Here is a 21,188-nt window from a genome sequence, read left to right as displayed (position 1 = left end):
TTTTTTGGCTGGACGTCGCGCTCGCAATCCAAGATTATTCAGGTCATTTTGCATATGTCGTCTAATTATTTTTTTCCTCAGTACTTTCGTAAAATATTGAAATGCTTGTTTCAGCATGTTGAAAGCGATCAGTAAAGCACATCCATGTAATTTGTCGTTCATGACGAGATTTTACTTTTTTCGGATGCCCACTGCCCTTTGTTCTAGTTAAAGAATTAAAATTCAAATAATTTTTAATAATACTGCTGACACACACTTTCGATTACGTGTGTTTTTTTTTCTTTAAGTGTAATTACTTCAGATATATTCATCAGGAGTTACTTGTGTTTCCTCGGTTAAAAAACAGTTTTTTTCCAACAATTTTTTTCTTATATAAAAAATTAAATATTTTATTAGAATTTTTATTGTTACAAACACAAACTATTAACAAAGAAATTCTGAAATTTTGGAAAAAATATTTTAAACTCAGCTATTACGACGCCATTTCCTGACCCTTCGGAAGAAGATGCGCCGCGTTTGGCCGGTTATTCCATACAAGATCATCTAAAGTGAGAAAAATACGTGTTTCGTTAAAAAAAAAACCGAAAATTGGATTTGCAAAAAAAAATGAAAATCTCAGTGAACATTTTTTTCAAATAGTTGTAATCGAAAAAAAATCCTTCGTCCAAGCCTTTAAGAATTGTATCTAAAAGATCTGTGTAAAATTTCATGAATAGTTCTCGAGAAATCTCGACAACCGACTTCAAAAACACAGTGCCGAAATAACGCGTTTAAAGATTTGAGGGAAAATAACAGTGAGACACAAGTGCATAAGTTATCAAGGATATATCTCTGAAAATTTTGGACAATGTTCTAGAGGTGTTGTAGAAGAAAATAATAAAATAATTAATAAGAAAATAAAAAAAATCGATTTTTTTGAAATGAGTTCATTAAGCGAATTTAGCTGGACAAACTAAATTTTGTACCAATCGATGCTTGCTATATTTTCTGTGTGATGTATAAAATTTGAATGTGCTTAGCATTAAAATCATTATAATATTCTGAAAGAATGGTGAACATAGGGTTAAATAACCTAACTCCATGTTCTGTATCGATTAGCATAAATAATAATTAATAAATACCAACAGAACCTTATACAGAAGCAGACCGATATCATTCGCTTATAAATAAAAGAAATAAAAGTGGAAAGATGGAAAATGTTCGCTAAATTCACAGCATGACCTCGACATAACTTCTTGTCAATGCTATACGAATTCACATTAAATATAATATTTTGCTAATTTTCGTTGAAATACCTGTTGGTAATCACCTGGAAGGTAGAAAATTAAGAATTAGTAATGCATTATTTTCACTGTTTTTGTTTTTTGCTTCTCCTCTTGCTTTCTGAGACATCAACGCTCTATCTTTATTCTTGGTGACACTTTTATATTTTGAGCTATATTTGCTTAGCGCATCATTCAAAGACGACTGTAGGAATATTTAGATATTAAAATGTGTGACATTTTACTTTTATCAAAGGGCAAAATTTCAGCGAATATCACGCTGAATGTGTACTTTCGACTCGAAGTATTTTCATTATTGCACGTGGTATGATTTGTTAACTTGGAAATTGTGGTTGACAGCATGAAGTTGCCGTCTCAGCTAACTTAATTTGACATGTGAGTAAGCTAACTTGGTCAATGTGTTGTTGATTGCGTTGGCTCTGCTAAGGTAAATAATAATCCATGTTCGGATAAAAATGTCAAGTCATAACGGTTTCATAAAATGCGAAGTTTGTTTATCTAAAATTGGTAAATGGCGCGTCGGCGAAGTGAATGTTGTATTCTTTCAGTTATGAATCTACAAACCTTCTACTCGAATCTATTGTTTGTTTTCGAGTTAGAAAATAATGAGAATTCAGTTTTTCCATTTTATGACAATACTAATAATTTGCCTAGGAGTCTTTATATACACATAAATACAAGGTACAAGAAATCTTTTGAAAAAATAGTTAATTATATAAGGCTCTTTTGCATATACCATAGATATTTTTAAGCTTTGTAATTAAAATCTTATAAAGATTTTCTGCAAAAAAATTGTTTTAGGTAAGCCGAAAGTATACTTTTAGTTTTAACACTTAATATCTGCTTAATTGGTTTGATATTGCAGTGCCAATAGTTTGTGGTTTTGATTAAATCTATTTTTTTTTGTTGCTGTAAAGTATCAACTTTGTTAGTTCGGCAATTTACGCAACTATTATTTACAAATTTGTGGCTTTACTTCATTAAAAACTTGATGCTCTTTCAACGTAATTGATTTTTAATTGCATCACTCTTTTAATTTTTTTCTTTATATTGAATATATATTTAAATTGCACTCGTTTTTACATAACAAAGCTGTCATTTCAACAATTAGTTGGCGTATGTGAGATATTGAGTTGAAGTTGACATCTGAATGACAGTACAAATTAATGAATTAAGAGACTACGGTTATTTTCTGCAATACCACAATCAAAAAATTCATTTTTGGGTGGGCGTGTAATATACATACAGATACTATTATATAATCAGACACATTATAGGTTGAGTGGTACCAATCTATAGAATCTATGTTGGGTTCGATGTTATTTATTCAAGAAGTGCGCTGAGGTAAGGCTTATAATTTTTAGTTCTCGAGTAAACCATAGTTCTCGAGTAAACCAACTGTTGATCTGATATATGTAGGGCAACTCACTTAAAAATAAAAACAGATAAGAAAGTACGTTAACTGAAGCTAATATACCCTTCACAGGTGCATTTATTTTAATTCTTTTCGAAGATAATGTTATTACCTTAAGCAGCAATCCATGTCAAATTTCGTGAAAATACCACGTCCTTGATTCCGATCGTTCGGTTTGTATGTCAGCTATAGCTCAGCTCAGTAACATCGTAAAATTAAAAGTAACAGTGCTTCAAAAACATCCCGTTGGCGTCAAAGGTATAGCAGAGGGTTTCAAGATTTCTTTTGGTCTTCTTGGACCTCGTTTCACAGGATCAAACGGGCAATAAGGAATTGAACATGACAATTTTGCGGCATCTAAGCAGATTAATTCGTCGTAAATGACCGGTTTTGTGGGTAGAAATTTCATGACGCGTCATCACATTCTAGCGTGATCGTCACTGACTTTATGACCAAAGAAGAGATTTGGCTGCCTGTCACTTTCTTCTGCTTCTGAAGTCAGCACTTCATTAAATGTAAAACGTGGTATTGAATTGAATAAAAAAACTAAGAAAAAAATCATATAAAAACAGCTTTTAAAATTCTATAATTTTTAATTAAACTTTGAAATGGGTTTGGGTGGGGTTTTTACAATAATAGAGATATTTAATTTCACATACTGTTCTTCTCATTTTTATTTGAAAATGGTTCTGGAGGCACTCCTTTCATTTAGTAATAATATTTTAAATTGTTATGGCAAAGCACCTGCCAGTCTAATTCATACAAGTATATTCATATATATGTAAACATATTTGTGTGTAGTTAACTACAGTGGTTTATGTATTGGTATGTACAAACATGCATGTTGTGCTCTGACAGCGAGGAAATTAGTAATTATAAGCACGAAATTGGAAAATACTGCAACGCAATCAGACTGCCAATATGGGCTACCTGTCAAATGTCAAACCTTCTACCTCGCGCATTACATGAAGTGCGCTAAAGAGATGTTACGAATCGAATTACAAAATGAAATGATGAGTGAATTAGTATTCAATTGAAATGTGGTTGATGTTAATGGTTTGGGAATTGCTGATTATGAAATTCTTGATGCTTTACCGGGAATTAATTATAGGTACAATGTATTTCAAAAATATCAGGTGTGGCAGATAGAGATCTGTGTTAATGTTTAATTCCTTTCTGTACACCATAACATATCTATGATTAATATCAATAGCAGTGAACCAGTGATATCAATGGCATGTCCTTGTGAAGTATTTTTGAAAGTGGTGTCTTAAAAATTTCAATATGTTTAGAAGTATTAAATAGAAGATAAAAAGTATTTAAGTACATACATATATACATAAAATTTAAAACAGACGTTATCTAAAGCTTTTAAAAATGATAAAAATAACAAATAAAAATCTATAAGCTATACCTACAACTTCGATATGAAAATGAGGTAATATCTTCCAGGCGGCTTCATCATGGCATCATTTCTTCTTATATTCGCTTACTTCAGCGGAGATACGGCCTACGTCTTTTAGCACCGATTCTTGCATCAAATTTATTTTCTCCGGAGCGTCAGCATTTATTCCCTCAACATGAAGCGGCTTGTTCGTCATTTGTCTGAATATGAAAGGCGTTGTCAACACGTTAAAGATCAAAAATTTTCAAGGAACTCTTCTCTCGGGAAATAGTGGATTTACATTGTGACATCGTCCATGCTTCTTTGCATGCAAAAGCGCTAGTACCAGGTGTAGGATGTTAGTTTAGTTTGTCGAGAGGGGCTCTAATTATTTGATAAGCCTTCTAGGTTAGCATCTTTAGTGCTGCTGAAGGTGGTGCTAAGTTAAACAAGTCTTGACAGCTTCGAAAATGTTGTTCGCAGCTCAAACTGCTTTTACTTTTCCTCTCATTAACCGCTTCACTGATTTTAGCCGATTCCTTCCCGATAGCAGCAAAAGCTTCAGAGGCAGCCTGCTTCCATGTCAAATTGTGTCTATGTCATCGGCAGAGGCAAATAACTGCACGAAAAGGTAAAAAATCGTTGTCTTCCATGAAGAAGTTGAATATGTCACAAGAAAAGGGATCGCCTTGTTCGAAACCTTGTCTGTTAGCAAAAGGTTTGTAGAGGTGCGCTTCTAGCTTGATGGCGCTGGGGATGTTGCTCCATGGCAGTCTGCAAAGGCGTTTAGATAACAGATATATCAAGCTGGAATAATGCGGTATATTGAAATCGACCTTGTAATTGACAGTGAAGATATCGTCACATACGCCTTCGCTATCGGTTCTGAACCAACTTCTTTTACTATTTAGATAAATTGAAACCGGTCATCAAAATCGGCGTAACGTGAAATTGGCCCTTTCAGTATTTTTGATATTATGTAAGAGTAGCTTAAGTTGACTTTGACATAGTTATTTAGATTTCAAGTAGAGTTCTGGGCTGATCAATTATCATTAAGTTTCATAAATGGCATGCTTAGCTATTTTGGTATTGCTTGCGATAAATAATTGCTTCAAGTTTGGAGCAACTTGGATAGGAATAACTCAATATGTCTTTACTAACTTACATAGTTAGTAAGAAAAAAATTTTAGCAATGTCTGCTTTCTGCTCTTTGCTAATAGAAGCTGCACAGTTCATTATTTTATCAGCAGGGCCTTATGCTAGTAAAATTTTATTTTAAATGAAAACCCTATTAAGTATTCTTAGTACCTTTGCTATTTTCATTTTATTGCCTGAAGTTCGCTTGACTATCACTGAGAATGACAATTCCTTCCCCGTGTTAGTATTTCTCTAGAATAACCTCTGCACATTTGACAATGGCATATAGCTTATCTTGAAAAATGCTTAGAAATCTGTGCATGCGTAAGTGACCCTACTATACCAGTCTCAATTCCATCTGCCGTTTTCAAGTCGTCCGTACACCATGGAATTGTGCCCTCCGAAGTTACTCCTCGTGGATGGACTCCTTCCACTCACTTTTATCGCCCAGTGAGACTTTGAAAAGCTTTACAAAGTAAACTCTCATAGTAATGCCGCCTCTAGAAAAGAGTGCCAACGTTATACTCTCACCTGAGCGCTCCTTTTATTTACCATGCCCTGATGATAGCAGGTCTAAAATATATCGCTCCAAAATCGTCTCTAGTGCAGCGGTTAGGAATGCGCTCGTAGCACCAGCCCTAGATATTTTATTTCATCACAACCATCCACTTAATTGAGCGTTCGGACCCTCCGTCTTTCGAAAGGAATGAGGGCTGTTTTTGAAGGATTTATATTAAGTCCGACGTTTACATACCATCTGTTTGCTAGGATGAATCCTGTTTGGATGATGTCACGTAAAGGACTTTCGAGTTTTCTTTGTGCTAGAGTGACACTGGAAGTTAGCAAATCCAAAAGTTCATGTTAGCAAATGCAGAAGCTCATGTATGTACAACTAGACTCCACAGCAATCCTTCACCTCTAGGGCATCCCTTTGCGGTTCCTAGTTGGATATAACAAGTACCTATATTAGTTTTAGCAAATCTCGTTCCGAGAACCGCATCCACCCACCTCATAACTGTACTAACTTGCCTCATTAACTTAAGTCGGCTATATTATAGACTATAATGACGAGACGAGTTCAAATTTGTTTGAATGTTTGCCTGTCCGTCCATCCATCCGTTCGTACAAGCTGTAACTTGAGTAAAAATTGAGATATCGTAATAAATATACTATATACGTTCCTTGGCAAAAAGTAAGGACGCGTTCGTAGAGGGGCGTAATCAGACAACTGCCACGCCCACAAAACACAATTAAGCGAAAACCTATAAAGTGCCACAACTAAGCACCAAATTAAGATAAAGAACTGTATTAACTGCAGTAAGAACTTGCGGGCCCACAGTTTAGAAAAGTGGGTTTAGCCTCACCTCTAAGAGGTTTAATGGGTTGAATTGGGTCGGATTGTATTAACTGATTAACTCTCATATATCTAATGAAACGATTTTTGAACTTCCGGGTGACTTGATACCGCATATATCGGTCAATATGTGACTTATCTCTACGAAAACGAGAGAGTGTGTTTAACTGATAACAGTGAATCTTTGTGCCTAAAATGTATACAATTGGGCGAAAACTTGACCTAGCTCCCATGTAACAAACAAATAACATCCGGATGACTCCATATGATTGGTGATGGAAGGTCTCTAGTGAATCTCAGGGAACATTTTCTGAGTATGTGGCATGTTAATGGTATGTAGTGTTGACAAAACTAGGTGAAAACGGGTCGAAACTACCCCCAATTCCCATATACTATTATATATACTACTGTGCCCAAAAAATAAGGTGACATTTGAATTTAAACTGCGCGCTTCGAAGGAATTGGAGAATTATTTTTTTTTTTTAGGTTGGTAGTACTGTCACATTTATGTCAAATTCCATGTCAAAATATTCATTAGTGTTTGAGATACGTGTCGTTTTGTGAGCTGCTAAAAGTGAGTTTTTCGTTTTTTGCGATGTCGAAATTTGTTAAGCAAAGAATTTTGTTTACGGAATCTTTCTGCTGCGGATACATTGAAGATGGTGCATAAAGCCTTTCGTGATGAGGCTTTGTCTAAAAAAAATGTTTACAATTGGTATAGTGAGTTCCAAGCCGGCCGTGAACGTGTCAAAGACGAAGAGCGTCCAGGGCGACCATCAATCTCAACCGACGAAGCTCACGTTCAACAACTCAAAGATTTGGTGTTGAAAAACCATCATTTAACAATTAGAGACCTTGTTGATGAAGTTGACATATCGAAAAACTCAGCCACTACCATTTTGAATGATGTTTTGGGCCTCAGGCGTGTCAAATCTCGACTGGTACCGAAAACATTGAATTTTTTGGAAAAAAGGCGTCGCGTTGAAGTGCGTGAAACGATGCTTTCCGACTACCAGGGTATCATGAAACGCATTATAATTGGCGATGAGACTTGGATCTATGCTTACGACCCCAAAACAACCGATCAATCGAGCGAATATCGTGCCAAATGAGAGCCGAGACCAAAAAAGTCGCGCCAAAGTCGCTCAAAAATCAAGGTCATGTTGACTGTTTTCTTCGATTATCGTGGTGTTGTGCATTACGAATTCCTTCCAACCGGTCAAACAGTCAACAAGGAATATTATTTGAACGTTATGCGTCGTTTACGTAACGCTATCCGCCTAAAAAGGCCGGAATTGTGGAAAGACAATTCTTGGTTTTTACACCACGATAATGCACCATCCCATACTGCCCTCGTAATTCGTGATAATTTCGCCAAAAACTCAACCCATATCGTTCCGCAGCCACCGTATTCACCTGATCTGGCGCCGTGCGACTTCTGGCTGTTCACCAAGCTCAAAAGAAATAAATACAATGTCACCTTCTTTTTTGGGACCGAAATTTAAGCCCGATCCTCTAGTTGACGCTTTGTACCTTAAGATTTTTATTTTTCGTGCTAATTGCAAGAGTACAAAATGTTCGGTTTCACCCTTCCTTACTTGTTCATGTTAATATTATAGATATTATCTGTAAGTGAGCAACAGTAGCTTACGTTAAGTTGCTATTCTATTATCTGTGTATCCAAACACATGAAAATATTTTTAGATGTTTGCCAGTTTCAATGTAAATGAAACTGTTGAATACCAAAATTTATTACATACAAGTTTAATTTATTACCTTCTTATTTTTCATTTCTTTCAGACGGTTTCAAAAGCATCTCTAACTTTGAAATTCTAATGGATCTACTAAAAGAAGAGAAAGGAAAAGTAACTTACCAAGAGCAATAGCATTGAAGAAGTCTAAAACTCTTAGGCTAAAATGGTCGAAGTAATGAATACTGAGATCCAAAGCGCTACGAAATAAGCAGACAATTGAAGTTAAGAATTATTAAACTTTAACATATTTGACCATAACAAAGTTATCAAAGGAGAACACAGTGCATGGTCGAGTTAGAAAGAAATATGAATGCACAGCAAAACCAGAAATACAACACTAAATCTGCAAGCCTTGTCACAGAAACTATAGCCGCCGTTATGGCACCCATTTTGGACACGAGTAATGCGTCGTATGTGGCAACAACTTACAACGTGGATGCCGCAGCAACAACAGCGATAGCGCTACCCTATTGGAGTAGCGATGGCGGCGAGGAGGGCGGTGGTAGTAGTAGCTATAGTGGACTTAGTGCGACAGCGGGCAGCACTCACGCCTATAATGACACACAGGCGGCAGATTGCAATTCGAGCGTTTATTATGATTATCCGCCACCATGTCTGTCCTTTGACGAGCCGGCGAATGTATCATATTGGAATGTAACCTGCGATAATCCGTTGGAATATGGACTACCTTTGTATGGCTATTGCATGCCCTTTCTACTGGTCATAACAGTGGCGGCGAATTCGTTGATTGTGCTGGTGCTAAGTAAGAAACACTTGGCCACACCCACAAATTTAGTTTTGAGGGGTAAGTGTTATGATCTTTTGTGTATATTTTTGAGAAAGGGTAATATTTTCAGCTGTTGTCAAAACTTTATTTTAAACAAGAAGGGTGAAATCCATTATATTAGGTATATGGAGGCTTAGGCCAGGTCTAGAGTAGGAGCAGAATCATAAAGGCCTAAACTGCAGCTTCGAATTTTGGTAAACTCACACTAACAACACGATTACAAAAGCTCATATCTGAACTGTATGTAATTATACACTGAACAGGGTATATTAAGTCTGCGGCGAAGTTTGTAAAACAAAAGGAAACGTTGGAGACCCCATAAAATATATAAATATCATTGATCAGCATGAAAAGCTGACTCGTTTTAGCCATATCCCTCTGTCTCTCCGTCCGTCCTACAGTTTTTGAGAAATCGGTCAACAATTTTTCACACGTCTTTTTCACCCTACTCATTCACACGTAACCTTTTATCCGATATTAGTCTTAATCTCATGGCATCAACCTTGATTATCTACCAGTCAAAAGCTCGAACTAAGACTCTTAATAATTTGTTTTCTCTGTTTTTTTTTAGTTCCACAGCAAGATACGTAATAACTTCCTCTCATTAAACACATGCACATACACACATTAATCATCACTAAGCACACGAGCGCATATAGGTGCTCGTATTTGTTGAAATAAGTTTTGAACCCCAACCTCCACTACATCAATGCTTGTTGCGTTTCTTCTTTCTGATTAGATGAGTACAAGAGTAGAAGGCGTGAATGCAATCGCTTAAATGCACACATGACACGCTTACAGCAGCACACAAACATACATAAGTCGGATATATCCGCTTTGCATGCTCTTAATGCGCAGTGATTTCAGTGTCAGATCCTTGATGTAAACACACGAGAAATCGATGACAACATTAATTTCCATATTAAGTATACGCCACGGCGGCTCAAGGCGTGGGTGTGCAGACGCCGGCCAGAGGAGGTGCCCGTATGCGTCGTAGCATGCAAACAGCAAACACATTTCTAAGTGACAACACACTGCCCTCCAACGCACAGTGAAAAATGCAAACAGACATTAAAATGAAATCGATATTATTAGCATTTCAGGCAGCAGAAGGCTTTTCCTTCTGCGCTTCTTCCTTGCTCTCAGCCGACAACGATGTTTGGGTCGCGCTAATTTCAGCACTTCAGAGCGTTGTTTGTTTTTACTGTGTAATAAGGATTTTATGTTTGAGTACTTCTCTTTGTCTTTGCATACAGGATCGATTTTAAATAGAACACTAATTACATTTTCAAAATGAAATATCAATGGAAAAATGATAAGTCGCAATAGAGCCCACGTTGGGCATTTAAGCCAAGTAGTCCCTCTTCAACATAACAATTTATTGGTCATTTAAAATATATTTTGTAGCTATCTTGGGATTAATTAATCGCTACTTGAGTGGACTTTGGTGGGTGGGTATATAAATATGTACTATTATGTAGTAGTTCCATGTAAATATAAAGGCAAAGCTGTTTAATATGTGAGGATAATAACAAGACGCCACCTTAGGAGAAAATAATGATTTTGAGAAATGCGTTGGATGAATTGAAAAGCTCTTCTAGTATTACTGTTCAAGCAACCGACGGGAAAAACTCTTAGCCTTACATTTAAAAAACGCAACTAATCAAGCCATGCTATCACATCTACATTTAATTTCCTTTTTTAAGACAGCACAAAATCGCGAAAACATTCACTAATTTTGCATTGCAAAAAAAGATTTCGAAAGAGAAATGGTGAAACAGAAAACTACAAATTTAGTGGGGAATGTTTGTTATCATTCCAAAGAACATTCTTTGGCATTTATTTTTTGAAGCTTATCTCTTTCAAATGTTGACTACGTATCAAATGGGTCATCGTTGAGTCCAATTTTCGATGACACATTCGAGCATTTTGACTTTGATGCTCCAAGACCTGAACCGAAGCAGGATTGTCCGCATAGATTTAAGACTTTACATATTCCCACAGGAAAAAGTCTAACGGTATGACAAGATCTTGGTGGCCAATCGACCGGCCCAAAGCGAGAAATTATCAGCTCTCCGAAGTGTTCTCACAATAAATCCATTGATTAATGGGAAGTGTGGAAAGGCAATTTCTTGTTGAAAGCAAATGTCGCTGAGATCACAAACTTCTTTTTCAGACATCAAAAAGTCCGTTATTCTGGCGAGATAACGGTCGGCATTGACGGTTACGTTCTCACCGGCATCATTTTTGATAATGTATAACATAACCGTTTTTTTTCTGCATGAAATGACAGCTCTTCAATCTCTTCTGGTTGTTCTTCGTCTCAAATGCGGCAATTTTGCTTATTTACATACCCATTGAACCAAATATGCGCCTCATCGCTGAACAACATTCGTCTCGAAAACGTTGAATCTTCTTAGAGCTTTTTTTGGGAAGGTCGAACAGCTTCAGTTTATGCACAAGCTATATTTTGTACGCTTTCAATTTAAGATCTCCATATAAAATGCGCCAAGTCGTTCCACACGAGCTGCTGTGAATGGCGTCGAATCGACTCTCCACGGTCTTCGTGTACACTCCCAGCTGGAGGTGCTTTATTTTCTTCAATTTAGAATGTTCGTCATATTTGTGTTTAAAACATTTAATGCTTTTCTGGAGAAATTAGGAAGTTATTTATAACATATGGTTAGGTTAAGAAGTCGACCCTAACAGCCATCTCACTTGTCGTCGATCAGCGCCTGCTAAGCGCACTCGAGGCTCATTGACTAAGTGTAAGAACGCAACACGTATATGAAGATCCAACTCGTTCCCATTCCAATGTAAGCGGGACAGGAATACTCCCTCTCGCTGGCTTTTCGGCCTTGCAGTTTCCAACGGTTCCGCTGACGATGAAGTAACTTGATGCTATTCGGATTATAGTGAGGAAAAAATTCCTTGGATTGTTCAGCGCTAATATTACCGCTCTGCTGTCTTAGTGAATGCTCGCCTCCTAAAAGCAGCTGCACTTCGAACGTGTATTCGAATAACTTTCGTCACCTTAATAGCAGCCACTTTTGCCGGAAAAAAGAACTGAAGTTGTCCGGTTGCCTAAAGCTAAGATTGACGAAGAGCTCCCTACAGAAAACTCTTCCTACAACATTCCGTCCTGGCTTCGACCCATTTTTCAAAAAGCCCACTGCTTCTCCAGCGACTCCTCATCACGAAAAGCCTCTGCGATGCAGTGATTCAAGTTTTCCGAAATGCAGTTGAACGCGAAGAGAATTTTGGCGCGTCCTTGTTCGAACGCCTTCATATACCCAGCTGCCTTGACTCTTAAAGCGCACTTCGCAGCAATATATCGCCAATGTCATCTGGTGTTAGTGTAAAATGACATTTGTTCTAACGTATTGTTGGTGCAAACAAGATACCACCAGACCAATATTACCGTCTGTACAAAAAGCAACCAATGCTTTATGATTAGTCCTAGATATCTGGATATTTTCTCCTATAAACCGTTTGAATGCGTGCAGCCTCTGAAAGATGGGAGACCAACCTCTAGGATTTTATATTTCCTAGTAAATGGGTTTACGGCTAAGCCGCTTCTATTCGTCCACTTTGAGGTACCATTCGGTTAACTCATAGCCGGTATTTAGAAATTATACGATACAAGATAACAGTCATGCTCATGTCTAATCAAGTAGCCATCAAATCAAATAACATTTAAAAAGGTCACGCATTAGTCAACTCACCCTTTAGTTTTCGTATACTAATCCATGTAGCAAAGTAAGTTATCAAATACTGACGTACTTTACAGTTAAAAACAAAGAAAGAGTTCGATTGAAAAACAAAGAGTAAAGGGTGAAGCGACGTGAAATATTTAAATAAATCTGAAATCTATAAATTTCATTAAATGCCATGCAACTCGAGTTGTTGAGTTAATTAGCCATTTTGGGCTCATAAATAATGAAATTGAGAGAAATTACCGCCGGAAGAGCGTTAGGGAAATGAGGCGACTAGTCGGAAATTGCCTGTAATAACATTGATGGCATTAATTGGACAATTTTAAATGTTGTTCGCATTTTGCATTTCACACTCAGTTGAATCGAAAATGAATCGCATTAAACTATTGCTTGGGTAATGAAGAGACGCCGACACTTTGTGAATGCCCACACACAGCAACTACGCAAAATTAAAGCTAGTAATAAGGACTCTGACTAAAGTAAGCATAAGGCAAAAGGAAATTTAATTACAATGCGGCACTCAAATGGCATCAGCCAGAGAGCGTCAGGGAGTTTCAGAGCAATTTTCAAGTAATAAAATTTAAAGTATACATATCCATCACATACGCCCGCAAAATAGTTTGTTGCTTTTGTTGTTGTACAAAAATGCTTTGCACTTGTGCTAACTGTAAACTCCACAGCTGGAAGTGTTGGAACACGGGAATTTATGATACCGTGGTTGCCATATAACATAAAATAATGCAATGAGTGGTGTTAAATTCCACGAATACACAATTACTCGGATTCATTAACACATACACTCGGTTAAGTAGCTTAAGAGCACACAAACTTAACAATTCCGCAGTGTCCATGCGGAACAGCACAACCGAAACTGACGACTTCATATTTGCCCCCATCTGTAGCCATGAAAGGTAAATAACGGCTTACGGTGTTGCTATGGGTGATTTTTAATTACAGTTGTTGTTGTTTCTGTCAACTGTTGGCATGTGGTTATGGTTACACTTACTGCAAATGACGGACTCGACTTTACACCACGAGGCACTTGAGCCTAAATGTCGTAACTTCCCTTTTCACAAAATCGGATTAGGTGCTTTCTCGATTTTCGTTTTAGCTTCCGGTTGACCGAAATTATTTATAAACGCCACTGATTATTATACGAGGATTGCACCGCGACCTAAGGTCTAATGTGCCCTCCAACGCCACCGACTGTACACCGACTACAAGCATTTAATTCAGGTAGAAAGATATTTGTGCGTGACTTTTTCAAATTCGCCTTCCTCCAAGCTGTCTTATTTCTGATATATACAGTGATTCATCTCGAGGTTTCCTATTAAAAAAATTATTCTTTGGCATTTATTTTTTGAAGATCCCTTTCAAATGTTGGCCGCGCCTACGTCTCAGATGGTCCATCCGTTGAGTCCAACTATGACTCGTTTGAGCATTTCGACTGGTAATTGACACGCGTAATGTTTTGCTCCAAGGCCTGAATCGAAGCGGAATTGTCCGCATAAACTTTAGACATTATATATCACTACACAATCTTGGTGGCCAATCGACCGGCCCAAAACGAGAAATTTTCTCTTCAGATTGCTCTTCGTTCCAAATGCGCCAATTTTCCTTGTTAACATACCTACAGAGCCAGAAAGAACAAAATTTGGATCGAAAACTTCGGATCTTCTTGGACCTTTTTAAGAGCCCAAAGAGCGAAGTGATGTCGCTTGGGAAGGTCGAGCGGCTTCAGTTTTTTCACAAGTTGTATTTTGTATGCTTTCAATTAAAGATCTCGACGTAAGATGCGTCAAGTCGTTCCACACGTCAGTCCGAGTTGCTGTGAACGGCGCCGAATCGACTCTCACTTTCTTCATACTATATAAACTCTCAGCTAGTAGACGTGGTCTACTAGATCGAGTATTATCCAATAATGAAAAGGGCGAGGTTTACAGGGAGAGAGGGATATTCATCTTCATGGATGGGTTTATATAATTCTCTGAAAAGTGGTGTCTTTTCGCAAAAGTAGATGTCGGAATCACCTTCCAACTACCAGACCACTCCGATGTGAAGTAGATGAACTAACCGGAGCAGGCATCATTCTACAAATAGACACCGGAAAAGAGGAAATTTATATGCCTTTACCTACATCTAGATATATAGTATGTAAATATTGCTGAGTCTCGGTGGAGTCAGTCTCTACCTTGTTCAACAAACAGGCGAACGTGGTACATGTCGACTATTAAAGTTCAAAAAGTATGACATATGAACTCTATGACATATGAACTCTAGAAGACAACATAAATCATCTTCTAAGCGAATGCAAGGCAACTATCACTCGAGGGTTTCTTAACGATGCCTTAGAAGTTGCACATATAAAACGTATTGTATTGATGAACTTCAGCAGAAATACATGATGGTGCAGAAGGGACATAATAATGACAGAATAGTCTCATTGGTTTAACAATAGGTCTTCTAAAAGACTAGGTGCGTCGTCAGTCATCCACTTTGTATTTTTACCCACCAATACTTTCGTACTTTACCGCCTGCTTAGAGAACAGTGCTACGAGCTCAAGATTTTCTGTATGGTAGTTTTGTGTCAGACGTGCTCGGAAACAGCTGGACTTTCTCTTCCAAATTTGCCCTGTTTTTCAGAATTTGTGGTTGGATGTAGAAAAATTCGTATCAGCAAATATTGATAAAGCTTTAGTCCTTAACTTTTTTCATTTCATCACAAAACGCTGGCAATTTCTCAGTACGTACGACAATTTGACTGCCTATCACAGCAGCTTTCTGAAGCCTGCTTTAAATACCGCGTTTGAATTAAAAAATAAAATATAAACTAGTAATTTAGATTAGTGATTAGATTCTTGCTTTAGGAGAGATAAGCGTGCAGTTAAACCACACCGGTGCTATTTTGTTCCCCGACCTGACTCTTGAAAAGACTTTCACTACGCCAATGTAATTGTTCACACCTTCGTCGTAGCTCCACTCAAATTGCTCGAATTTGGGGCGACACCTTTTGTTTTCAAACTAGAAATAGTTTTACTAGCATTGAGTAATTGAGCAGTCACACCGGCATTACCATTTGCTGAATAAGCACTTCCACTTTTTGTCGTGATACTGAGTCAGATTTGAGACCTGTTCGTGCTGGCGTCCTTCAAGGCAGTATACTCGGCCCTGTGCTCCATATTCTTCATGAAGCAGACCTTCCAGTGGTCAATTCTGACACCACAATGGCAGCAACCAATGCTGATGATGTTGCACTGCTATCATCAAGTGACGGCTTCCAGAAAACTGCATATGCAATTGAATGCTCTAGAACCGTGGCTGACCCAATGGAACATTGGCATCAACACCAAAAAGTCCGTTCAACTAGTATATACCCTCAAACAATAAAATAATTATTCAGTTGAACTCGATAGATAGGGGGAATAGGGATATCTCATTAAAGTCTTATAACGGTTTATATTTCGACCAGACTATTCGGCGTTCTGTGGTTATTCGTTCGTTTCGCTTTCACTTTCCACAGTTTGGCCAATCGAACGCATTAATTACATGCCTCTATATAATATTTAACTAAATATATGAAATGAGCACCATGGTACAACAAGTTTTTTGTGAGATATAGCAATAATAGAGGAGCACACATACTTCTTTACACAAAATTCTATCATCTGCTCATAGTTATCTATACAATAAAGATTAGACTAGAATCATATGCGCATTCGTACACCATATGTTATAAGTATAAAAAACCAAATGTTGTGAGGTCCACCTCTCACATCTATTTTATGTCAAATTATGCTTTCATAATTAATTTTCTAATAATTTCGGTAAAGTGATAAGTACACCCGATATTTAATTACTCATCATACAACTTGCGAAGATAAATATGAAAATCTAATTAATATTTGAAAATAGATATTGCCAGTTGTCATTTTTCCACTAATTATGCCTTCTCACGTTTGAACACTTGTCTAATTGTATTTTCCAGCCATGGCGATATGTGATATGCTGACAGTGATATTTCCGGCGCCGGGACTCTGGTATATGTACACATTCGGCAATCATTACAAGCCGTTGCATCCGGTATCGATGTGTCTGGCATATTCTATATTTAACGAGGTGAGTAAATTTCAAAAGTCAGTGACAATGAAGCTTTTAATGAGTGCTCGACGTTGTCGCCTTTTTATAGGCGACGTCAACATGTCATTTAACAAAAATTGCAAGCACTTAATTGCATTTACACTTACCGACGTAGATGTTCTTGTATGCGTGTATGTACTATACAAGTATGTATGTATCGTTGCGTATGTTAACATACTGAGCAGGTAGCCTGAAGCCTTTCTTCTTGATGCCTTAAGCTTTGGTAAATAAAACTTTTTATTCGCCAATATTCTTCCGCTCCTGCTGAGAAGACTTCCTTCTGGCTGATGTACGAGTGGTAGAGTAACTGTTTTTAAGAGACGGAATATTAAATTTTAACAACTTTTCCGCATAGTTGATGGCATACTAGGCTTATGAACACAGTAATCAATTTCCATGTATACATTTAAGATTTTTTGTAAAAAAAAGTTTGTTTCGAGTAAAATACGTTCAAAGTGCGACTTGCCAGGGCTAAAATGTCTGTAAATGATTCAAAAAATCCGTTTCAAGAGATATATTCAAGTCAATAACTATTAAACTCTGCCGGGAGCTCTCAATCAACTCTTATTTCACACTTCTGTATTGTCTTTGAAGCAGAAATGGCAGCTATCAAGGCAGCAGCAGATGCACTTCTCCGAAGAGCAGTTTAATTTAGGGAGGTATGCATCCACTCTGATAGCAAAGCTGCTGTGCAGGCCTTGAGCTCGATGACAGTGAGCTCTAACCTAGTCGAGGAATGTATGACCTCACTAGCAGTAGCATCAAGCTACTAACATACTGAACTTGTCTGGGTGTCTGGCCACGGCGCAATCGTCGGAAATTGTAAAGCAGATGAGCTTGCAAGAAAGGACGCCTATTGAAAATTCCATTACGATGGGAACGAGTCATCGCGTATTCGGACGCTCGATTTATAGGCTTCGCGTGATCTCAGTAGTGCTGGTCAGCAATCAGCACCTTGTGGGCTTGCGAAAACCTTCTGGCTCAGAGTGGAACATAAAAGGTCAACTGAACTGGTATCTCTAAACAAAGCTCACGAAGCCACAATGATAAGCGTCCTAATTGGACACATTCCTATTGGTACTCGAGGTGAGGCTAGAGATTTTGGAGAGCGCCACTTGTTTAAAATTGAAATGAGGAAGATAAGGTGAAAACAACCAAACACTTTTTCCACCATTGTTGAGGTTTCGCCAGATCAAGGCTGAATCATCTCGGCTGCCATACCCAGTGACCATCTCAATATATTTTTGCCAGGCCCTAGGCGCTTTGTCGATATCCGTCGATTTTTTGCATGCATACTTAGAAGTTGTCGGCCTCACGACGGACAAGAGTCTCTAGATGTCCAAGACTACTCGCGTGTTTGACCAGTAGTTGGCCTAACCTAACCAAAGCTATAGTTATGTAAAGGTGTTTAAATAGTAGGGGCTCAACGTTGTCGAACACGAAGAAAGACGCAAATTGAAGGTTTATTACACGCAAGGATATCAACCTTTATTTGCATTGCTGTAAATATTAATTTGAGCATTACAAGAGCCAAATATGATCAACACATTTAATATTCGACAGGGAAACTGAACAACAAATGGCTGCAAATAAAACTGTTTTAAAAAGACTTCAGAATTATGGGATAGAATCGATTCATCCGTGAAAAGAGCCCATATATCTCTCGGAGGTATGTACGCGAAGAAAATGCCGGTAGGAGTAGGTTCCGCGACGTGGTGATCCGAATTTTTAGGGTTTCAATTGAAGTGGGATAGGATTTCGGAATTCCCTCACCCTCACTGGGCACCCTTAACCTGTCTAGTTTCCAGGAGTCTGATAGCAACCTTTTCAGCATGGATCTGGCGGCAATGTCCAAGGTTTCTATATGTATGTATAATGGCTTTTAGTGATAGCGTTGGTGTTGTACGTAGTGTATAACTGTTGCCAATGAGAAGTGCTCGTTGAGCTGTTCCAACTATTTAGCGCGTGTGTGCCCTCCAGCAGATGAATACACCTTAAAACAGTTTTTAGCTTAACTTCGATTTCTTAAAGCCAAAGCACAACGTTTCGTTTCAACCTCAAACCTATCCAAAGCACTAATTACCGCTTCCGGCCGCACAATGTTGAGTTCTTTTCCAATATCGAGAAATGTTCCCAATGCGTATTCCTTATGCACAAGGACTTCCACCAGCCATGGCACAACGGCGTCCATTGCAGTGCCTATCGACTTGCATGTCCCCAGTAGCACGTCTCTCGGTATGCTGAACCTGACGTGCAGGTCCATAAGCCTGTTCAGCGTCTTTAGCAGAAACGAGGAGAGGATAACAGGACTTTCTTAGCATTCACATGAGAGCTCTTACCGCCTTTTAGGATAAACACCACCATTACCTGTCTCTAAGGCCCGGGAATATGGTCTAATCTAACGAAGTTCGCTTAGATGGGGCAAATCAACCGCATAACATTTTTACCGTTCGCCGAAGTTGCGCATGTATGATCCTATCAGGTCCCAGGGAATTGAATGGTTTGAACGAATTTAGCATCCACATAAGGTGGCGCTCGTCCAGAAGACCTAAGAAGGCTTCTGAAGCCCTTCGATGCGAGACATCCTTCTACAGATTCTTAAACCTTGAAGAATCGTGACAGCCTTCTACGCCTTTGCCTAAGGAACTCCACGAAACTTTCTTGGCCTTCTTTATTTCCGACTTTTATACAACAAGTCTTTAATCGAACCAAAGACGATGAGATATAAAGATTTTAGGTTAGTATGTTATTCTACGAAGAATATATATATATATATATATAAGGTTATATAGTATATATATATATATATATATGTACCACATAAGCTATATATGTATATAAATATATATCAACATATGAACCTATGGATATAGTTGAACGCCGGGCTTATTCTAAGTGCTCCTTTAGCAAGTCTGATAGATCCACTAGACGGGGCACAAGACAAATGTGCAAATCGTCACTTTTTGCATAGAGATATGCTTGTGGAAATCAAACGCACACACACACACCAATTGAAAAACTTGTATAACATTTGAGCATACAACCTTCTTTGTCAACTTCAGGGAACAGCATTGCAAATATTTGCCTTACCTGTTCACTCTGTGCAAACATATACCCAAGTACGAGCAGTGTATGTTGAATATATCGTACACATCCCACACATATGCATGTACGTGTATGTCTGTTTTTTGCTTTCATATTTACATGTTTTCATTTTTCAAAAACACTCCCCGCTGCCAGCATATCCATTCCTTCTCTCATATGAATATATAGACATACATAGTACATAACTATTTGCCTCCGTTATGAAGTTGTTGTTTTATAACATCGTCTCTCAATTCATTGTTACCAACGAATTGTCATTTTATGCATGGTTTTTTGTTAGATGTGCAATTTTTTCTATAAAATATCAACTGATGGTTTATTTTTGACATGTTTCTAGCTTATGCCTGCTGTTTGCCACACGGCGTCCATTTGGCTAACCTTGGCGCTGGCTATTCAAAGGTATGTATGCACAAAATGTAATAAATGTTATTCATATAGCAAATATTGTGTCATGAAAAAAGTATTGTATTTTGATATTGAATTGCTAGATCGTAAAATTTGGCTTGTCCCTTGAGTGTTTTGCATCATGTATTGGTGATGCCAATAAAATTTCCATAACGTGAGCGAGTGTGTTTTAAAGTGCCGGCAAATTCATATAATAAACATATAAAATTTATTTAGTGCAAGCATAAGGGACCCGGATACCCCTGCGAAGGACCTTGTGTGATTTTATCTACAATGAAATCCATTCTTGATAAGAAATGGTAAATGTCTTTAAAAATGTTTTTATTAAAAACTATTGGTTCTTGGGAGTGCGCTCATAAACACGCGAGTCTCTTTATTTCGCGGATCACAGCGCAAGCCGTAAATGCCAAGAACAGCTCGTCCAAAGAGCTGACGAATCTCCGGATCGTGTTTGGTGAAGTTTTAAGGCAGTTTATATTAAAAGTATGGACATAAAATATATCAAAGAATGACAGAGACAATGCCATAAACGAATTGAGTTGTCACATTTTCTTAGTTACTGCAACTAACTCGCCTCCTTAAGTTCTTTTCAAACGGACGTCAAACAGAAAAAGATGTCTCAATCCAAAAGTCTATTATTCTTAAGCTTATTTATGCCACATTAGAGTTATTAATTTGGTAAAAGCTGGAGTAGATGAAATTCAAAGGCAGA

General features: G+C 37.8%; 1 protein-coding gene across 1 annotated transcript in view; it reads left to right on the top strand.

Moving 5' to 3' along the window:
* The window catches only part of LOC126758104 (sex peptide receptor), a 122,826-nt gene that overhangs the window by 83,838 nt on the left and 17,800 nt on the right, over positions 1–21,188 (top strand). The window contains exons 4-6 of the mRNA XM_050472136.1: positions 8,373–9,131; positions 16,815–16,945; positions 20,409–20,470. Coding sequence (XP_050328093.1) covers positions 8,612–9,131; positions 16,815–16,945; positions 20,409–20,470 — 713 coding nt within the window. The 5' untranslated portion in view covers positions 8,373–8,611. The remainder of the gene's footprint in view (positions 1–8,372; positions 9,132–16,814; positions 16,946–20,408; positions 20,471–21,188) is intronic.

Source organism: Bactrocera neohumeralis, chromosome 5, assembly GCF_024586455.1.
Source record: "Bactrocera neohumeralis isolate Rockhampton chromosome 5, APGP_CSIRO_Bneo_wtdbg2-racon-allhic-juicebox.fasta_v2, whole genome shotgun sequence".
Lineage (NCBI taxonomy): Eukaryota > Metazoa > Arthropoda > Insecta > Diptera > Tephritidae > Bactrocera > Bactrocera neohumeralis.
Note: the sequence above shows the minus strand (reverse complement) of the source record. Positions and strands in the feature narration are given on the sequence as shown.